Below are 19,118 nucleotides of genomic sequence, written 5' to 3'. Positions count from 1 at the left end.
TTTATGTCACGCCGAGTGCCACATTTAGTCTTTTAATTCAGGAGGGATTAATCAGCGTGAGCTACTTAGGATGGACATTAAAAAAAAAAAAAAAAAAAAAAAGACCAGTGGGTAGTTGGATGTGGGTTTTCTCTGGGTACTTTGGGTTTTCTCCCGGTTTATGTGACTTGGTCCTCCCTGTGACAAAATACAACCCAAGATGTTGTACATCAAGCACGAAGGTGAACGACTCTCCTCTGTGTGGGCGTTGTCTGGGGGGTCCACAGAGTTCAGTCGTCGTGTGACATCCAATGAAAAGCGGATGTTTTGGCTGGAGTGTTGGCCTCTGTGGAGCCTCATGAAGTCTGCACTCAATTGTGCCGATTAGAGACCTCCACGTCGTGTCCTCTTCCTTTGCGTGGAGATGTTGTTCCCCACGGCTGATATGATACCCCTGAAGCCCGCCTGAGAATGTACCTCTTCCAATGTGTTTTTAATACCCTAAAGCACAGTTTACACTCCTTTTTCAGAAAAACAGATGTCTCTTTGAATCCCAGTACAGTTATAGCGATGTCTCTGCTTAATTAAAACAGTACTAACACTTTATATGACAGTCATTTCTTAATTTAGCCCGTGGTAGTCAGCGTTGGGAAAGTTTATTTTCTGCCTGAACTACCATAGTTCAAAGTTCAAATGAAGTAGTTCAGTTGATCGTTATTTATGAAAAATGTTTCAGTGAGGTCACCATTCCAAAAGTGAAACTAGTTAATAGTTGTTTTTTCTTAATTAGTTGCTGACGTGGTGGTCAACTCTAAATACTGACATTTCATTTTCCCATTATTGTCCACATTAGTAGCTACCTGCAGCTTTCAACTTGCAGTCTCAAAAAGATGAGGCAAAGCACGTCACTAGGTTTTTTAATAAAAGAGAAATAAAAACAAAAACATCACTTTTGTCCTTGAAGGTCCACTGTAATGAAATGCAGGATTTTTTGGATGTTATTAACGAAAAAACGGCAGCCGGTATGGACCCAGCTTTTTTTCACCACAAAACATGATTTTGACGTATTTGGCTTTTTGTAACTCCCGCCATGAAAATCCTCTCGAGGGATTTGTTTTAGAGAAGAAGCAGGAAGGGACGTATAGGGCAGTAGCGCACGCAGGTGGACTCATTTCATTCTACTAGTTTTACCTGCGGGAAGGTAGCTCGTTGTTCCCTCGTGTTAGCCAAAATGCCGGCTCGTTGCATTGCGGGATTTTGCTCGAACATTCGGGAGGATGGATGCGCTCTTCATACCTTTCTAAAAGTTCGTTGTGAAAAATGGATTGCACAAGTGCAAAGGATGAGAGCTTCGTGGGTTCCAAATGACTGGTAGGTGTGTATACAGCTAGTAAGAAAAACAATAGTTGGGGGGGAGGCGTAATCCGTAAGTCAGGGGTGCGAAACGTGTCGATGAGCGCATCGGACGGCTTCTGTGCAACAGCTGCTGAAGGACGGCCTCCGCAGGAGCTTTTGGATCGCCACCGGTCTTGTCTGCAGAGCCGAGCCACGGTGGCTCATCTTCACCGTGGAAGTGGATCGGACGGGGAGGCGGTTTGCTGTGGCGTCGTCACTCGCAGACAGTTTGGCTGCCGCGTTGTTGTCGCTCACGGGCGGCGTTGTTTTTATCACCGCCGTGCAGAAGTGGATTGGGTGGGGAGGCGGTTTGGCCGTGATCCGCATAACATCTAAATATGGCTTGAAACGATAAGGTGATATTGCCCCGGTCACTTCTCTGTGAGATTTTCTCTTCTTCGAAAACAGCTTCCATTTCGGAAGGGGAGTGTTCATCTCCCATAGTAGGGACCACAGCGCGTTTTCAATGGCGAATGTCCGGGGTGACGTCACGGGCAGTAGATGCAGCCAATATGGCTCCCACTTGGATGTCGAATAACACTTCTGCAACTTTGCGCATGGATGACGCGTTCTCCGTTCATATTTATTGTTTTATATAGACATTGAAATGAATTATGTTATATGTGTTTTTCATTACAGTATCTATTTTAGAATGTTTATAGGGATGACACTTGACCTTTAATGTGCTAGCAAAAACACACAACACAGTTTGACAGGAACGATGGAAAAAATAATATTGATGACTTCGCATTCCTTGCTCGGCATTGTGTTGATTTCATCAGTGAGATCATGAGCATTTTATGCTAATCAGTTGATCGGATTTATTGTCATAATTCGCTGATCCGATTAATGGCGTCATTGATCGGCTCTGAAAAAGATATTCACTCTGCTTCCCCATCGTGCCAAGTGTATTTGAATACAGAAGCAAGCATTTTTCACATTCTTGTGTCTCTTTTAACGTAGAACTGTAAAACCCTGACGGCCAATAAAGTTATTAAAAAAATGTGTCTGCTACGTGAGAGAGACAGACAATACATAATGTGGGGATCACGCTACCATACAGGTTACACATATTGTAATTGGAGCAGTACAAAGTTCCTTTTGAAATTGTATGGATTCTTGGTTTTTATTATTCATCAGCCAAGTCAAGCCCTAATGAGGACAAACTTAGAAAATGGATGGCTGAATCTTCAATGTAGGACTACTTTATGAATGTACTAATGGCAAGGAACTCCCTGACATTCTGATTTGGAGGCTTAACACACCTATAGTTCATATCCTAAAATGGTAACATTACCACTGGGTCAGTGACATTCATCTAAAAGTTCAGTTCATGTCTAATCTCCTTATGGGAAGCAGGAGTCTTTCGCTTGGAAGTAATCCAGTCTGTTGCTACCACACATTTTGGGTGTAGGAATGGAAACGCTCCAGTTGGAGCCAAGTGTTAAGATTCCTGGAGGCATCTCAAAGTCCTGCTTTATTCAGGAGTCAACGGGCGAATGATAAGGCTTTGATAGCAGTAGATTTAAAGATGTCGTGACATCAACTGGGTGTTTCATTTACCCGCTTGTTCGTTTTGTTTTCCAGCTGTGTGCAGCTACGGCATGTGCTTCAACGGCGGCCATTGTCGAGAGGGATCCACCCAGCTATGCGACTGTCTTGTAGGGTTCAAAGGGCCCAGCTGCCAGTACGGTGAGTACTGATGATTTTTTTTTTTCGTTTGTTTTTGTTTTTCTCATCGACCTTGTTTGGATTTAAAAACTAAGGGCAATATTCTCCCATTCACTCAAGTCTTTTTTTTTTTTTTAACGCATCTGACTTGCAAACCTTCAATTTAAACTAGTTGTCCCGTAATGGCTTCTGATGCACCCACCTTGAGTAAGTGTCTGATTTGTTCGTAAAGACCCAAGGGACAGGACTTGTTGAAATCCGAGGCTCTCTGTAATTCCCGGTGGATGGAGTTTGTCTCCAGATGTGTGAATGCTATGGAAATCCATTCGGAAAATTTGTCTCTCTTTCAATGTGAAATTAACTTCTGTGGTTGATGTGTTGTCACCATTGAGATGTGCACACCAAGTTACTTAACGCTTTATTGTGCTTTGAAGCTGAAGAACCCCGTGGTTTTTTTTTTAATTCAGTATGGAATAAGGCAAATCCATCCATCCATTTTCCAAACTGCTTATCCTGACAAGGGACGAAGCAATGCTGGAGCCTATATGCCAGCCAACTTTCTGCGAAAGGTGAACTACACTGAACTGGTTGCCAGTGAGTCGCAGGGTACATATGCAGCGTCACTGAGTGGGAACCGAACCCAAACTGCCGGCACCAACGTCAGGCGAGTGGACCAGTACGCCATCAGTGACTCTTAAAGCAAGTCCGGTATAAGCAAATATTTCAGAAAAGCTGGTCATTTAACTGAACAAAGGTTTGGATGTCCATCCAAAAAAAAAAAAAAAAAAAAAAAAGGGCTCCAACGTTCTATAGATTAAATGGGGATTAGTCCATTTCTAGCTGTAAACTTCAATTTTGTGTAAATACACTAAAAAGCATGAGACAAAATAAGTTTTTAACCTAAATTTAAAAACATTCACACTTGGGTCTGACGTCACCCTTATTCTATTTGAGTGTAGCATAATACCTAAAAGCTGCTTCACCATGTTTGCTTTGTACTCTCCACTCCACTATTTGACCCGAGTCAGTCGATCTCAGAGCTCTACTGGGTTTGGATTCTATAAGCATTTCTTTCATTTATTCAGGACCTGAACCATTTAGTGATTTATAGACCAGTAGCACAACTTTAAAATCTATTCTAACGCTGACTGGAAGCCAATATGAGGATTTATAAAGACAAACAACTATTCACACAATTTAAGAATCTTCACCGAACCTAACATGAGTGTTTTTGATTTGATTCTCACGAATGTCAAGGTGGTCCAAAGTCAGGATTCCACTGTATCATGTTTCTTTTCCAACCCACTAACGAGAATCTGGGGGTCAAAGATCAACTCGTAACTCATGTGCTGATTATGACACCTTGACAAAATGAGGTCGTACTGTAGGTCCGCAGTTACAATATTGTTTTTTTCTTTTTTTTTTTTTTTTTTTGGGGGGGGGGGGGCTCAGTGAAGTCATCAGGAACAGACAGGGTGAGTATTGTCTTAAATTCTTGTCTGTATTATTCACACAGACATAGGAGTGAAAAAAAGAACTACTGTAATATATAGTACTACTTAAAGAGATGATATGAGTGCGGGTATCTCCCGTTAATGGAGTCTGTATGTATTACATTTTCTACCAGTAATAGTTGAAATGAAAAAGTCCAATGTTGTCGGCCCCCATGGAGCTTCCCATTTTATGGCTTATAATTCACACAAAACCTGGACTTCATACCATGATCATGTTTCACGTCACAAGAGTAAGCACCTTCCTCCAGCCACAGCCTGTAAGAAATTATTAATAATTATTTTGAAATTAGAAGAGGTTTAACTCTAAACTAGATGGCAATAAATCCAGATCCATCATGAATATGGCATTATAGCATCCTGTTTTCTGATTGGCATGTTCTCCTTGGGTTTTTTCCGGATCCTATTTGGCGGCTTCCCACCATGCTCCAAAGACAGGCTTGTAAAAATTATCGCTAGGTGTGAATGTGAGTATGAAAGAGATTGGCTGATAACCAGTCCAGGGGGTGCCCCACATCACGTCCAAAGACAGCTAGTTTAAGCTCCAGATCACTCGCGACCCTACTGAGGACAAGCGCCATAAGAATTGAATGAGTGGCCTCTTTCTCCACATGAGTGGGATTCTTGGTGCCTCAGCAATTTGGTTTCTTGACCAGCAGTGCAAATATTTTATCTGCAGAGACCCCATTGTTGAATTTGAGCCATTAAACAGCGGAGGTCTCTGTTGTTTTTTTCCCTGATAGCGCACCGCACGACAGGAAATTCCTGCAAGTGTCGAAACCGTCCCAGAAAGACTCCCCCCCCACCGCCCCCTTGCACTTAGACGTGTGAGGATCACATTGAGGTGACAAATCCACCTTGCTCTATTTTCTGAAGAACTCAGCAGCAAATGTGTCTTCACGACACCATCCCGCAAACATTCGCTCCCTCCACGATTATTATGGCACTCGTGATCAAGCCCTGGCAATCCGGCACCGACAGCCAGCCCGTTTACGTGATCAGAGCTGTGCGCGATTCATAAGCCGAGCTGAGTTGCTTCTGATTACTTCACGCTTCATTATCCACGGGAACGCAGTCGTTTCCTCTTTAATGTGACAACATCATGTGGTGGAGGGGAACGGGTGGTGGGGATATTAAATTTGGTTGCTGTCTTGATTTCCAGTAAACACACGCCCGCTGTCTAAGAATGCTGAGGATGTAACTCATCTCTCGCTCTCATTTGAGCGGCCCTGCAGCAGGAGGCCGTGCTTCCCCGACACATGACGGGATGGAACGGAGGATTCGCTACATTGGATACTTTCACCATTTTCACCATTGGTAAAAACACGTTGCCTCAATTGTTTCATCCATCCGAGACAATTTAACGCCTCACTGAGGTAGACGTCAGCCTTTTCTCCTCAGGAGGAAAAAAAAAAGTCCCGTTTTGTGGTATCTTACAACACACAATTGTGTTAAAGTTGGACTTTTACATTACATGAAAGTAAAACTTTTGCAGTAAAATGTGGTCACTCTGCAATCTTGTGTGCATTCTTGTTTATTTTTACACAAATTAGTGAAATTAACTAACTGGCAGCAGGTAAAGAAAAACCTGCAGCAGTCTCTGAAACTGACAGAATATCTGTCCATACATTTTCCATCGCGCTTGTCCTCAGTGGGATTCCCAGTAAGGTGGACTCTATCCCTGGAGATTTTAGTGGAATGGTCACACTTTTCACTTTTGATTCGGATGCCTCCTGGACGCCTCCCAGGTGAGGTGTTCCGGGCATGTCCCACCGGAAAGAGACCCCGAGGACGACACGCTGGAGAGACTGTCTCTCGGTTGGCTTTGGAACGCCTCGGGATCCCTCTGGGAGAGCTGGAAGAAGTGGCTGTGGAAAGCGAAGTCTGGGTATCCCTGCTGAAGCTGCTTCCGGCGTGACCCGACCTGGAAAAGCGATAGATAATGGATGGATGGTCACACTTTTAGTCACACCCATGGACAATTTCGAATCTTCAATCGACCTAACATGCATGTCTGAGATCTGACTCCGCATTGGCATCAATCGCACAGGATTCCAGACTTTAGGAGCACCTTGTGTTTTTATCATTATTCATTTTTACATACAGCTCCTCTGTTCCCGTTTGTTAGCATGTCTGATGCTTTCAGTGCTGTTAGCTTTTCATAGTTGGAGGAGGGAACCCTATCGAGGTGAGCACCGGACAGTCTGAATGTGAGCACTGAGCTGTCTTTTGCTCTCCTCAGTTCACAAGTTCCCAGGATTTGAGTGATAGACATCAATTACCCCACTTTAAACCACAATTTTTATGCAGCGTCAAAGATAGCCGCCACCAACGGACGCCGAGGAAGCATCCATCCAACATCCATCCCTCTATTGGCAGCCATTAGTCCATAAACGCTTTTGACAGTTTCTCGGTACCTGGCACCCTAGTGACTTTGCCAGAAAAGAAGCATCAGGAACAAGCGCAGGACTGTCCTGTTTTTGACTTCAGTTGAATGGGAAGTCAACGATTGCCGTGGCACATTAATGGGAAATCGACCCAATATCACTTATTCATTTAATTTTCTGGAAAATTCTCTTTATTGTTATTATTTTGGGAGATGGTGGAACATGTAAAGGTCAAACAATCAGTCTAAAACTGACATCTGGAGACTTCTCAATTATTCCATGTTTGTCTGACAATTGAACTCCATCCAATCTCAAGCCAAATGTGCTGAAGTCATTTTTTCCCACCAATTTAAAAGTAGTCCAATAAAGAAAGTCCTCCATATGCGATCACTGAACAAGAGCTTTCTTTTAGAGCTCAACCTTGCAGACAAAATAATGCTACCATCTACCATCACATTCCCATGGAAAAGCAAACTAAAAGCTCTCTTAAACATGAAACTGATTTATCGTTCGGAATGTTGTGGGACGGGAATATGAGGAGATGATACCAGAGTTGATAGCAGACTTTTACGTCCATGACACAGACTATGTAACCCGATACTATTCTCATAGCTGCAGCTTGAACAGGTTTGTGTTTCTTGATGCAATTTATGTCTCCCTTCGTCATTATTCTGGCCGGCTAATGGGGTCACAGCAGTGCCACCATACCACATTATCTTTCAAGCTTTTGTTAAAATGGGACTGAAATACCTCATGACTAGACTGTACTTAATTTTATGGCTTCAGATTAACGCAATCCCTTTACATGGGCTGCTGACTGACATTTATTGCAAATGGAGGTCTTTTTTCGATTGAGACATTGCACTGCTGATGCTCTATAAAGGATTTCTGTGTTTTTACTTTCTCCTCAAATCTTATGTACTGTGTCTTGGAAAGATTACTGGTTCCGTTGACTGCCTTTCACTTGAATATTGTGGGATTTAACTAGCAATGTATGGTGGTGAACAATTACAAAGTATCGACTGTTTGTTTATTTATTTATTAATGTGTATGGAATTTTGGCCTGTGTTCTGGACACAAACAAAATTCAGTATTTTTTAAAAATCCTGACACTCGCGGACAAAATTGTTGGTACAGAAATAATAATTTGAAGTTGACAAAACTAATAATACATTTTTTCAAAAAATAAAAGTGGCTTGGAAATGGGCATGGGCTTTAAATTAAATAATCAAAGTCAGACATGATTTTTCTTCAATTCGTTCCAAAACTGCTTTGCTCCATCCAGCACAGGGTGTCTGGAGACTGTGCAGGATACGATGAAATATCATGACAAGGATGGTATTCATGAGTAACATGTTTTGGGGAACAAGAAAAAGCAATTCACTGGGACCACAAATACAAAGCAATGCCTAACTTCATCTGTCCACCCACTTTTTATACCGTTTGTCGTAATTGCGGTGACAGGGGTGTACCCTGAATTTTGTCCGTGTGTGCAGCTGTTCGCTGCAGAAAAAAATAAAAAGACCTGCATAAGCATTATGCAGTACATTTTTAAGACAGAATGATTGTGGGCACATACAGCTGTCATCAGGGAGTCTGACTTCAGATGTTTCCCCTGTTCAACCAGTCATAGACATCCTAGTCGAACATTCCTTTGGGGTCAGTAGTGATTTCTCTCCAGTCAAATTATTCTTCAACCTGTTGTAACCAGCCCTCCCTCCGCGCCACAACACAGACGGACTGACTGGTCCTGCAATGTTTCAAAAATCTTCCCTAATTGAATCCTTCATAGGCTCAAGTATGTCTTTTTTTGGCCTCTGTTGTCTCTAAAGGGGTTCAAATCCTGGCCTCGCCTGTGTGGAGTTTGCATGTTTCCCCGTGCCTGCATTGGGTTTTCTCCGGGTACTCAGGTTTCCTCCCACATCCCCAAAAAAAATTAATTGGACACTCTAAATTGCCCCTAGGTGTGATTGTGAGTGCAACTGTTGTCTGTCTCCATGTGCCCTGTGATTGGCTGTCAACCAGTTCACGGTGTACTCCGCCTCCTGCCTGATGACAGCTGGGGTTGGCTCCAGCAGTCCCGCGACCCTTGTGAGGATAAGTGGCTCAGTAAATGGATGGATGGATGATATACTTTTTGTTGTGACTGACTCCGAGTTATCCCCTTTCGGTCATTCTGAAGCAAAACTGACTGAGAATTTAAATGATCTTATCCAGTATTCCTCCGAGAAGACAAAATGAACCGCGCGACAATTTTGCAGCTTTAGCAATCCTGGGTGTTCCCAGTTAGTAGATCAACACCCATGTCTGTTTGCGTGCACAATAAAGTTTGCACCCATTTTTGCATGCGTAAACATTTAGTTAATCAGGTCTTTAGTGTTTATTCCCCCATTTAGGAGCTGTGGAATGTAAGGGGAGCCATGTTTTCAGTATTCCTGCCTTTTGGACCTTCCCCATTGTAAAAATAAATCCCCAACCCCCCAAACCCTGCTTTGAATGGCCTTTACGTGGGATTTAAAAAAAAAAAAAATTGTAGGAGCCCCATGCTGATCTTAACTTGCACTTGACTGAGCATTTGGTGGAAAATGGAATCCACATGTGCATCTTCTTTCGGTTTCTGATTGTTGACGGTTATTAAGTGCTATTACTATGCTATTACGACGAATATCCAGTTCTTAAGCGCATAGACCGATAGCAGTTTATGCTTCCTGTATTACATCAAGTGTGGATCAAGCGGGATATAATCTAAACTCCGTGCTTTCATTTTGCTTCCCAACTAAGGATTCAGTATGCACTTGAAAGTCTCGGTAAACTTGAAGTTGTGCAGATTTAGAACTTTGTCCCATTTGAGAGGTGAGCAAATAGGTTGTCTCATGATGACCACACATGGCTTTTATTTTATTTTTTTTCAAGTGTTTTCATGACAATTATAACGAGAATGGCAATAACGGGATAATCCCCAAGTATTGTGGCTCATCGGAATGGTTTTAACATGCTCCATCTAAGACATCTGCTTTTTTGCTTAACGTCGCTTGAGTTACGACATTTGGGGTTTCTAATTATAAACTCACAAACAGAGGGTGAGAACCAGAGAAGGTCAGGGTGAGAAATAATGTCGCTCTCTCAGAACTATTCAAGTTGGCGAGCGCACTCACTTGTGAATGGCGGCGTAAATGGAGCATTCAGAGTCTCTGACCTCTTGTCTGTTTTGGCCATTAGGATCGTTAATCTGCATATTGTTAGCGGTCAGTGCAGCGTGACTGGCAGGGCAGCTGAAACCAAGCAGGCCGCACACATGAACCGTGGGCACTGCATCAGCTCCTAGGCGGCGTTTGTCTCCACCTACATGACCCCACTTGTCACTCTTTTCATCAACGGTCGGGAAACCTTTTCTGATCTGGGGCCATATTATTATTATTTTTTTTTTTTGCAACAGTCAAACAAATGTTGGCTGAGAAACAATCTCTAAACAGAGAAGGCTCTTACCACACCATTTTCCCACTTACAATGCCGTCCTTTCATCCCCTCCACAGAGAGGCAGTATTTTAGCCTCCAACAAATAACCAAGAAAACAAAAACAGCTACTTTTGGCCTTCAGGTTCCTTCACGACCATTGTTACAATTGAATGGAATGTTAACGAGTGTGATCCTGGCCAAGTGATTGCCGCCGACGGGCAGAGGCCTCTCTTAAATGTATCTTAACAACTGTCGTTTTGTATCCCAAAACAGTGTTAACATTCATGGTTGGGGAGCGCCTCCAATTTAGGGGATCAATAGTTGCGTTTCCACATTGACGCTAGGGCTAGAACTGGCCCATCTCGCCTATTTGTAGAAACTGATGAACTCTGCTCAGATGAGAGCCAGAACAGTCCTGTTCGGGCCCAAAACCCTGAGAATAAAAGGACCAGGATGAATGAGAATCTTCACAGGCATCCTTTGGTGAGATGTACGTGGGTTTAATATTTTTGGTCAAATGTTCCGTGCCCCCCATCCTCAAAACCCTTTGACATGCTGTCCTGTGATGTGAGGCTCTAATGAAAGGGATCCAAATGGGGATCAGAGGGCGTGGTTTGCCTTTCTGCCTCCTGCTACTTCTTGCTGAGTAGACTAATCTGACATAATTGTGCGCCGGGCTCCCGCCCTGTCTCATTCGTCCGTGATGAAAGGCCGCTCCCGGTCATGGTGCAGGCGTTAAGGCCATCAAGTATGCGCCGATCGGATGTGACAGGAGTTTGCAAAATATCATTGCACAAGTAATCGGCCAGAGGGACTGAAAATGTCCATAACGTCGTCTGATGTACTGTATCGTCTTCTGCTCTCCTGATTAGTTCCCCAAGATAAGCAGCTCACCTACATCGTTATCTGCTGTTATCTTCACACGTGAAGGTCACCTTGGGGCAACGCTGAGTGGGCAACACCGCTGTCTTTCTGACACTTCGTGACTTGCGAAAAGCAGATGCTAATCTGACAGAAATGTAACGAGACAGAATTACCTGTTACGGCCACTCTTAAACACCATCTTGACCGTCAGTTTTGTCACAGGCGGTCCTGCTTTACATCCATCTGCCAATCCCATTCAGACGCACACAGTCCATCAAGGAAAAAGCAATTGATGTGAGATATAAGAAGAAAATGGATGAAATGGATGATGACCAGAGCTTGGTCTTGCCGTGGAAATCCCCAATTGCTATTCGTCATGGGTGTAGTCAGCCTTTTGCCTGAACTTAGCTTGGATAGACTCTAGCACTCCTGTGACTTTTGTGGGGATAAGCGGCTTGGGTGGATGGATGTTTAAACCATAAAAAGGGCTCAACTCCACACTTTTATGGCTGCGGCCATTGTGACGTCCACTTCATTCTATCATTTGGACGTTTTCTGGCCGGTGGTGCACTTTGAATTGTGATAACGCCCTCCTTCTCATATCTGGCCTGGGGCATATTCTATCCAAGACTTAAGCATGTTTCCTTATGTGCACTCCAGGTTTAGCGTCCCAGGAGGCTGAAACAATATATTACGCATTTTGATTGACTGCCGTGCTCCCAGCAGCCGATGGCTGGTGGCGGAATGGCAGCTTGAGAGTTTGCCTGAAAGTGCCGCAGAACTGCAACCATCTTAATGGCATGATGGCTTCTTAGATTAGGAATAATTTTCTTCAAATATGATATCATTGTCATTTAAGTGACACCCCTGTAAGTGTGTTGAAGGCCATGGTTGCTGGAGTAATGGTAAACAACAGCGGTCCACTCACTTTATTGATGACCTTCCAACTACATATCAACATATTTACAGTAAAGTATTGGATTAGGAAGAGAGAGAGAATACAAAAACACATTTCCCTAAAATAACTTGTTAACGAACGGTGCCCACATCTCACCGGGCGGATGCCAATTTTTGTACATCCACGATTTTATAATGAAAGCATGGCATATGACATCCCAAAGGATTTCAATGACATTCACGTCTCGGGAAAACTTCACATTTCGGGAATTCTACCTGCCTGCAGATTTCAGCGAGTAGGACCTCTGAAACCGTTACGCGCAAATACTGAGTTACTCAACAATGGGAGAATATGGCCCATTGACAATAACAAAGGAATAGCAAATTAGAACCCAATCATTGCTCCTTGTACTTTTGTAAAATGAAATCATCATTGTCCAATTTGATAATTTGAAGAGTACTTATAAAGTCTCTTGTGAAGTCCTGGTCACAGAGTTTTGTGGGTCACTGACGCAATTTGGGTGACATGTTTTAGCAACTGCTTTTCCCTCTAGAAAAGATCTGCTGCCAAAACACTTCTGGCTAGTTTAAATGGCTTGCTCTAACCAAGATCTCTCACCTCATCGTGGATGTGGTTTATTTTTCGTAAAATGTGTAAATCTATGGTGGCTGCCAACATCTGCTTCATCTAAGCTATCTTAGCTGACATACTTAGTGCTAGCTGGGGAGCGCTCCACAATCATCTGTCACAATGTGGTTATTGAATATTGCATATCTTTATTCACTTCATCTGCGGCGGTTCTAGTCTGTCATGAACATTGGAACAACTCCACATAGGATACCTCGTTCTGCGGAGATTATCGTGTTGGCAGAGAGTACTGCTCTATGTGAGACGATCTACGTGAATCGTGGTGACAATTGTGCATATAATCTAGGTTTTAATTGGATTGTTTTGTATTCATGGTCATACAAATACAGTAACTACAATTGTGACGACTGCTTTGTTAGCACAGGCTAGTGATAGACTGTGGCCTGTTCCGACTTGGGAATGCAAATCGGTTGTAAACCGAGGACACCGTGCTCACGGGCTGGATGAGCGACCATCAATCCAATGCATTCCACTTCTTGACTCCGCTGATATATCATAAGCAGGAATCAGGAAGCAGGCTGATCTAATAATACGACCGTTAAAATGTCTCTTTGCGAGCCTGTAGTATGCCTCCAAAATAGGACGTAGCCACGGGCGTTATTTGTTACAGAGTGAAATGACTGTAAATTTGCAAAGAGCAGCACGTGAACACGAGGCGATCATCAGAGGCTACACTGCGTCTTTCTAGTGCTCTAGTGACCAGAGGATGGACAGAGACAGGTTTACAACAAATCCTGTTCGGATTTCTTCTGGTTTGCATGCGTTCTGTGTCTCAGGCACTCTAAAAACTCCTACAGGGTCCGAATCAGCAGAGGCGGGTCCCAACAGGTAAAGTGCAGATGCAGCGCACGCAACAGGTCAAAGGGCAATTCCCCCGAGGTCCAGAGATATTTGTTCAACTGTGCACATAGTAAATTGTGATTCACACTGCCATCGTACTTCTAACTTTCACTGACCGTAAAAACGAGTACGAGAAGTCAAGAACCTTTTGGGAATCTGCTTTTTCTTCTTCTTCTTTCTTTTTTTTTTTTTTTAAAGGCATCCACTTGTTGTGAAAACACATTGCATAGTTGGAGCTTGTGCGTGATCAAGGATGTGATGTGAACTTGCTCGTGTGTGTGTGGAGGATTAAAGGTGTCCAGCTGTAGCGGAATTAAAGGGAGAGAAAAGATGACGTGAGGTAATGACAGCTGCTGACATTGTTAGGAACTGCATATGACATATGTACACATGCTTGCGTGCATACTGCAGTAGTTTGTTCCCATAAGAAATACTATGTCAAGTTAAAAGCTACAGCATAAGGTACCGTGGTAGGGAAAAATGAATAACATGACTAAGTCGAAGTTAAAATGGTAGTAAAAAAATTTTTTTACACCTAAAATGGTAATCACTAGTGTGTCCCCACTGAGGGCATAAACAAAATGGCCCAAAATGGTTTAGCTAAATTGGAGACGACAGAGTCTGCAACATCCAGAACTAAGTAGAAACCACGCAACAAAATTCCTGTCCCACATCATCGAGTCGCTTAGCAGCCTCACTATAAAACAACGCTACTCGGGCGTTGGGAACAGGTTGCACAAGCGTGACTGTTTGAATTCTCTGCTTATCCGAGCGACCTGATAGCTGAGTGCTTAGTTGGCAAACCTCGTGGGGCTCCAGCACACATTTCCACGTTTCCTGTTCTCTTCAACTGCAAATCTCAGGGAAACAAAAGACGACTCACCATCCCCATGTTGCAAAATTGGAATTGCCTTTGTACAAAAACCTTTTTACATGAGATGATTTTGAAGTGAGTAGCTTTGAATATTAAAATGAATCAGAAAACCCAAGGATTGATGCTTTGACTTTAATGATTTAAGGGAAGGCGGCACGGTGAGTCAACTGGTAGAGCATTGGCCTCACAGTTCTGAAGACCCGGGTTCGATCCCGGACCCACCTGTGTGGAGTTTGCATGTTCTCCCCGTGTCTGAGTGGGTTTTCTCCGGGCACTCCGTTTTCCTCCCACATCCCAAAAACATGCAACATTAATTGGACACTCTAAATTGCCCCTGGCTGTGATTGTGAGTGTGGCTGGTTGTCTCTATGTGCCCTGCAATTGGCAGACAACCACTTCAGAGTGTACCCCGCCTCCTGTCCGTTGACAGCTGGGATAGGCTCCGGCACTCCCCGCGACCCTTGTGAGGATAAGTGGCTAAGAAAATGGATGGATGGTTTAAGGGAAGAGTTTGAAGAGCTCTGTCCACAATTGCAAAGCATCAGGAACTAAGTTGCACCCACAAGGGGTGAAACGTGGTGACAATTTCGCAGATATTGTAGATACACGATCTTCTGGTATTTCGGAAGCAGTTGTTTGGAAAAAAAAAACAAAAACATCCAAGACATCCAATTTCATATGGATGATGTGATGCCCTGCATATGCTATATTTTACTGATTGAAAAAAAAAATCCCTCAAAGAAGGTGTGCTTTTCCATCCATCCATCCATCCATTTTCTTTGCCGCTTATCCTCACGAAGATTGCAGGGAGTCCTGGAGGCTATCCCAGCTGTCAACGGGCAAGAGGTGGGGTACACCCTGAACTGGATGCCAGCCAATCACAGGGCACACAGCCGCACACACAATCACACCTACGGGCAATTTAGACTGTCCAATTAATGTTGCATGTTTTTGGGATGTGGGAGGAAACCCACGCAGGCACGGGGGAGAACATGCAAACTCCACACAGGCAGGGCCGGGATTGAACCCAGGACCTCAGAACTGTGAGGCCAATGTTTTGCCAGCTGCTCTACAGTGCCGCCCCCCAAAATTGTAAAATTTTCTGGGAACAGCCTCTGCTGTTCTTGTGCCTTTAAGTAGCAACAGATTAACACCAGGGGGCAATGTTTAATTGAAGTTACACTTGCGCGTTCAACTTAGTTTAAAGTGAAATTTTTCTCCCATCAAGTTTCTTTTAGTCTTCCCTCTAACCACAAACAAATTGTATCCATCCTCTTGCGAGGCTGATCTGTTCTATGTCAGCAACATCTGCATATCGGAAAAGGAGTTTGACACCCATGCGCTCTTTTTGCGAAGTCCATTCAATTATTTATTGACCTGACGACTTCAGCACTTGTGGCGAAGCCGCCGGCTGGATGGAATGTAAGGAATCGTGTCCGTTGAAGTCAACATTTCAAGGGTCGCTTGGACAGCAGGTCAGACGTGAAGATGTGCTTCCTGAGAGCGCGTAAATCCAATTCCCAGCTGTAGTTCACGGACGGTTTGCTTCTTAACCGGGACATAATATAAAAAATGGTTTGCATGCGGATATTTGGATCTCTGGAATACCTGCCCACCCATCGAGTGTGAAATTACGCAATCAATTACAGTTTTGTAAGATGCTTATGTCGGAAGATGTGTCTTGAAGAAAGGCGTCTGGGTTTTGAGCTGAGTGCAATAATACGGCTTTCAAACTGACTTTCTACTGAGGTGAAGATCCGACATTTCCTACTACACGGAACCACTGTCATGTCAAAGCCCAAATTCAAGCTGTGCTGCAGTGTTGTTGGTTTCGCAGATCATCGCACACCATTTCACGGTTACAGAGGACATAAGATGACAGATGTATTCATTTTTATTCATGATGGAAACATTCATGGTAGCACGATCCGGAAGAGGTAATTATGTCAGCTTCAGTCAGGAAATCTGGGTTTGACTCCATCCATCCATCCATCCATCCATCCATCCACGTTCCCAGGCCAGCCGACAGACATTGTCTCTCCAGCGTGTCGTGGGTCGTCCCCGAGGTCTCTTTCTAGTGGGACATGCCCAGAACACCTCACCAGGGAGGCATCTGGATCAGATGCCCCAGCCACCTCATCTGGTTTGACTCCTTGTCAGAAAATCCGAGTGTGAAGTTTTGCTCGCTTGGCTTTTCTTTGGGTGTTATGGCCTTCTTCCCTGTCCTTTTTCGGTTAAATTAAGACTTTGTCCATCTAAACGATCGTGGCTGGTAAACCAGTCCAGGCTGGACTCCACACCTCTGACTCAAAGTCAGCTGAGATTGGCCCCAGTTCTTAGTGACTCCAGAAAATTGATGGGTAGATGTTGCTTTCTGCGTTACACCAACCACTGCTGTTGACTTTGCTTACATGTCAGCATCTGAAAAGAAGCGCTAAGTGACGTAAACTTCATAAGTAGCAATTCCTTTTGGTCAATGTGGTGTGTGTTGACCAATGTCAATGGTCCAAATTGTCGCCACTAGTTCTAGGTCGGACTGGTTAAAACGGATATGGCTTTACTCCTCTACCAAAGTACTATGGATCCCATGCTCAATAGGATTCCACACTATTCAGTCAATGCGCTGGAGACCAGCGGCGAATTTGTAGATGCGACACAACTACCTCAACCAAATCTGACCCCTCTGAAAATATCTGTTTAAAGAACACAATTGTGTCCTAAAATTCTTGATCCTTGACTAAAACCCGTCACAGTGATTTTATCTAGACAGCGAGGAAGTTTTGATTTATGGAAAGTAGCTCAATTTGTCTCGGTTTACGGCCATGCTACCCTGAGAACACCCAATCTCGTCTGATCTCGGAAGCTAAGTGAGGTTGGCCCTGCTTAGTACTTGGATGGGAGACCGCCTGGGAATACCAGGTGCTGTAAGCTTCTCTCCCCAGATAAATGCAGAGGGGTTGCGTCAGGAAGGGCATCCGGCGTAAAACTGTGCCAGACAAATATGAGCGTCCTAACGGGACAACCCGAAAGGAGAAGAAGTACGTTTCTCCTTTAAAAATCATCACCTTGTGGTTGAATTTGTACGCATTTTGCTAAACAGAAACGGCTGTGAAACGAAACGCTCACAGCAAACTTTTGGATCAGACTGCTCAGAGGAAACAGGTCGGGGGTATCCATGGCGGCCCCCCCTCCACCTTCCCACACAACCTACTCCTCATTTGGCACGAATGCTGCAATTTTCCGCCCCACGGCTTCAGAGATGATATCAGCTGTCGAGGTTTTTGAGAGCTCTTTAAGAGCCGCTCGTAGTCGATTGGGACATTAGAGTGATCCTCCCGGGAACAGCGGCGTCCTTATCGCAGGAAGTCGCACGATGCGGCGCCAAAATGTAAAACTTCTCAGCTTGCAACTCAAGGGGCATTGGGAAAGATTCCGTGCGATCGCCTCTTTTTGCCCAGCTCATTTATTTTTCATTATTTTCTACAACACGGTGTACGATATGGGGAATTGCACATTTTTGTAGCTTTTTCTTAGGCGTGTGTGTATTTTTGTGTTTCATTTAGAAGAAGTCACAACATCAGTAAGCACTTACTCCTAATGATGTTTACGATATTATGTTAGACACCAGAACAATGCACAGCACCTCCACAGATTTGCACGGAGAAGTGAAATTGCTAAAAAAAAAAAAAAAAAAAAGCCCCAAATATGAAAAATGTGCGAACAATTGACACCATTCCAAAATGGTTTGTGCTGTACTGTAATCACCTATAATTGCATCAAGGTGACAAAGCATTCATTTAGTCTAGTCTCCTCTACTTACGCGAACATACTTCTTTGTCACTAGATGGCGCCAAAATAATGTTATCGCTTTGGCATGAGAACAAAAATATCAAATAGGTGAGTTTTTCACTGAAAACAGAGGCAAATATCTGAACATTCACAAGCTGAAGAAGGAGTCCTATCGGGCCTTTTTGCTCCTGTGGGACTCCTGAGGCAGCTGATTGGTAAAGGCTTACCAAGCAGAATGCAACTTTGGTGTTCTCTGAAGACAAAAAAAAACTCCGGCATGGGAGGAGTTTGTTGAGGCCATGGAGAAAGACTTCTGGATAGCTGCGAGGAAATTCTCTTTCACCTTACAGTGTCTCAGGAGGGGGCGTCCTTACGCTGTGGCATAACAAAAACACAAAAATGGGCAAAAGCGAAACAAACTTGTGGAGTTCTAGTTTTTTTTTACAAGATTTTCATGATGGACTGGTCACTTATCACTGGCAGACCCCAGATTACACACTGGAATTGCTCGTCTTATTTGCAAACTATACTTCTAAATCAAGTTTCTATATGGAATTTCTGTGATATATTTAGTTGGAGTGGTTTTTTTTTAACTTGCAGATGTAAAGTGAAAGAATAGCCCCATAAGCCAGTTGGCATCCAATTCGGTATTTTGTTTCGGGGTGGGTGGCTTTGGGAAATTGTACTGGCTAATTGGTGGTAAGTGTAAGCGGCCTCCTGATTGACTCCATGCGCTGCAGGATTCAGTCCAAGATCCCCTTTTGATAACGCTGCCCAGTGTCATCAAGTCCACTCTTTCAAAAGAC

At 43.7% G+C, this 19,118-nt stretch overlaps 1 protein-coding gene and 1 pseudogene across 5 annotated transcripts in view; both read left to right on the top strand.

Annotated features, from left to right (window-relative positions):
• The window catches only part of megf6b (multiple EGF-like-domains 6b), a 60,903-nt gene that overhangs the window by 9,267 nt on the left and 32,518 nt on the right, over positions 1–19,118 (top strand). For all 5 annotated transcript variants that reach the window (XM_061833201.1, XM_061833200.1, XM_061833198.1 and 2 more), the window contains one exon: positions 2,962–3,066. In XM_061833201.1, coding sequence (XP_061689185.1) covers positions 2,962–3,066 — 105 coding nt within the window. The remainder of the gene's footprint in view (positions 1–2,961; positions 3,067–19,118) is intronic.
• On the top strand, positions 17,336–17,454 carry LOC133508209 (5S ribosomal RNA; annotated as a pseudogene).

This window comes from Syngnathoides biaculeatus, chromosome 10, assembly GCF_019802595.1.
Source record: "Syngnathoides biaculeatus isolate LvHL_M chromosome 10, ASM1980259v1, whole genome shotgun sequence".
NCBI classification, from domain to species: domain Eukaryota; kingdom Metazoa; phylum Chordata; class Actinopteri; order Syngnathiformes; family Syngnathidae; genus Syngnathoides; species Syngnathoides biaculeatus.
Note: the sequence above shows the minus strand (reverse complement) of the source record. Positions and strands in the feature narration are given on the sequence as shown.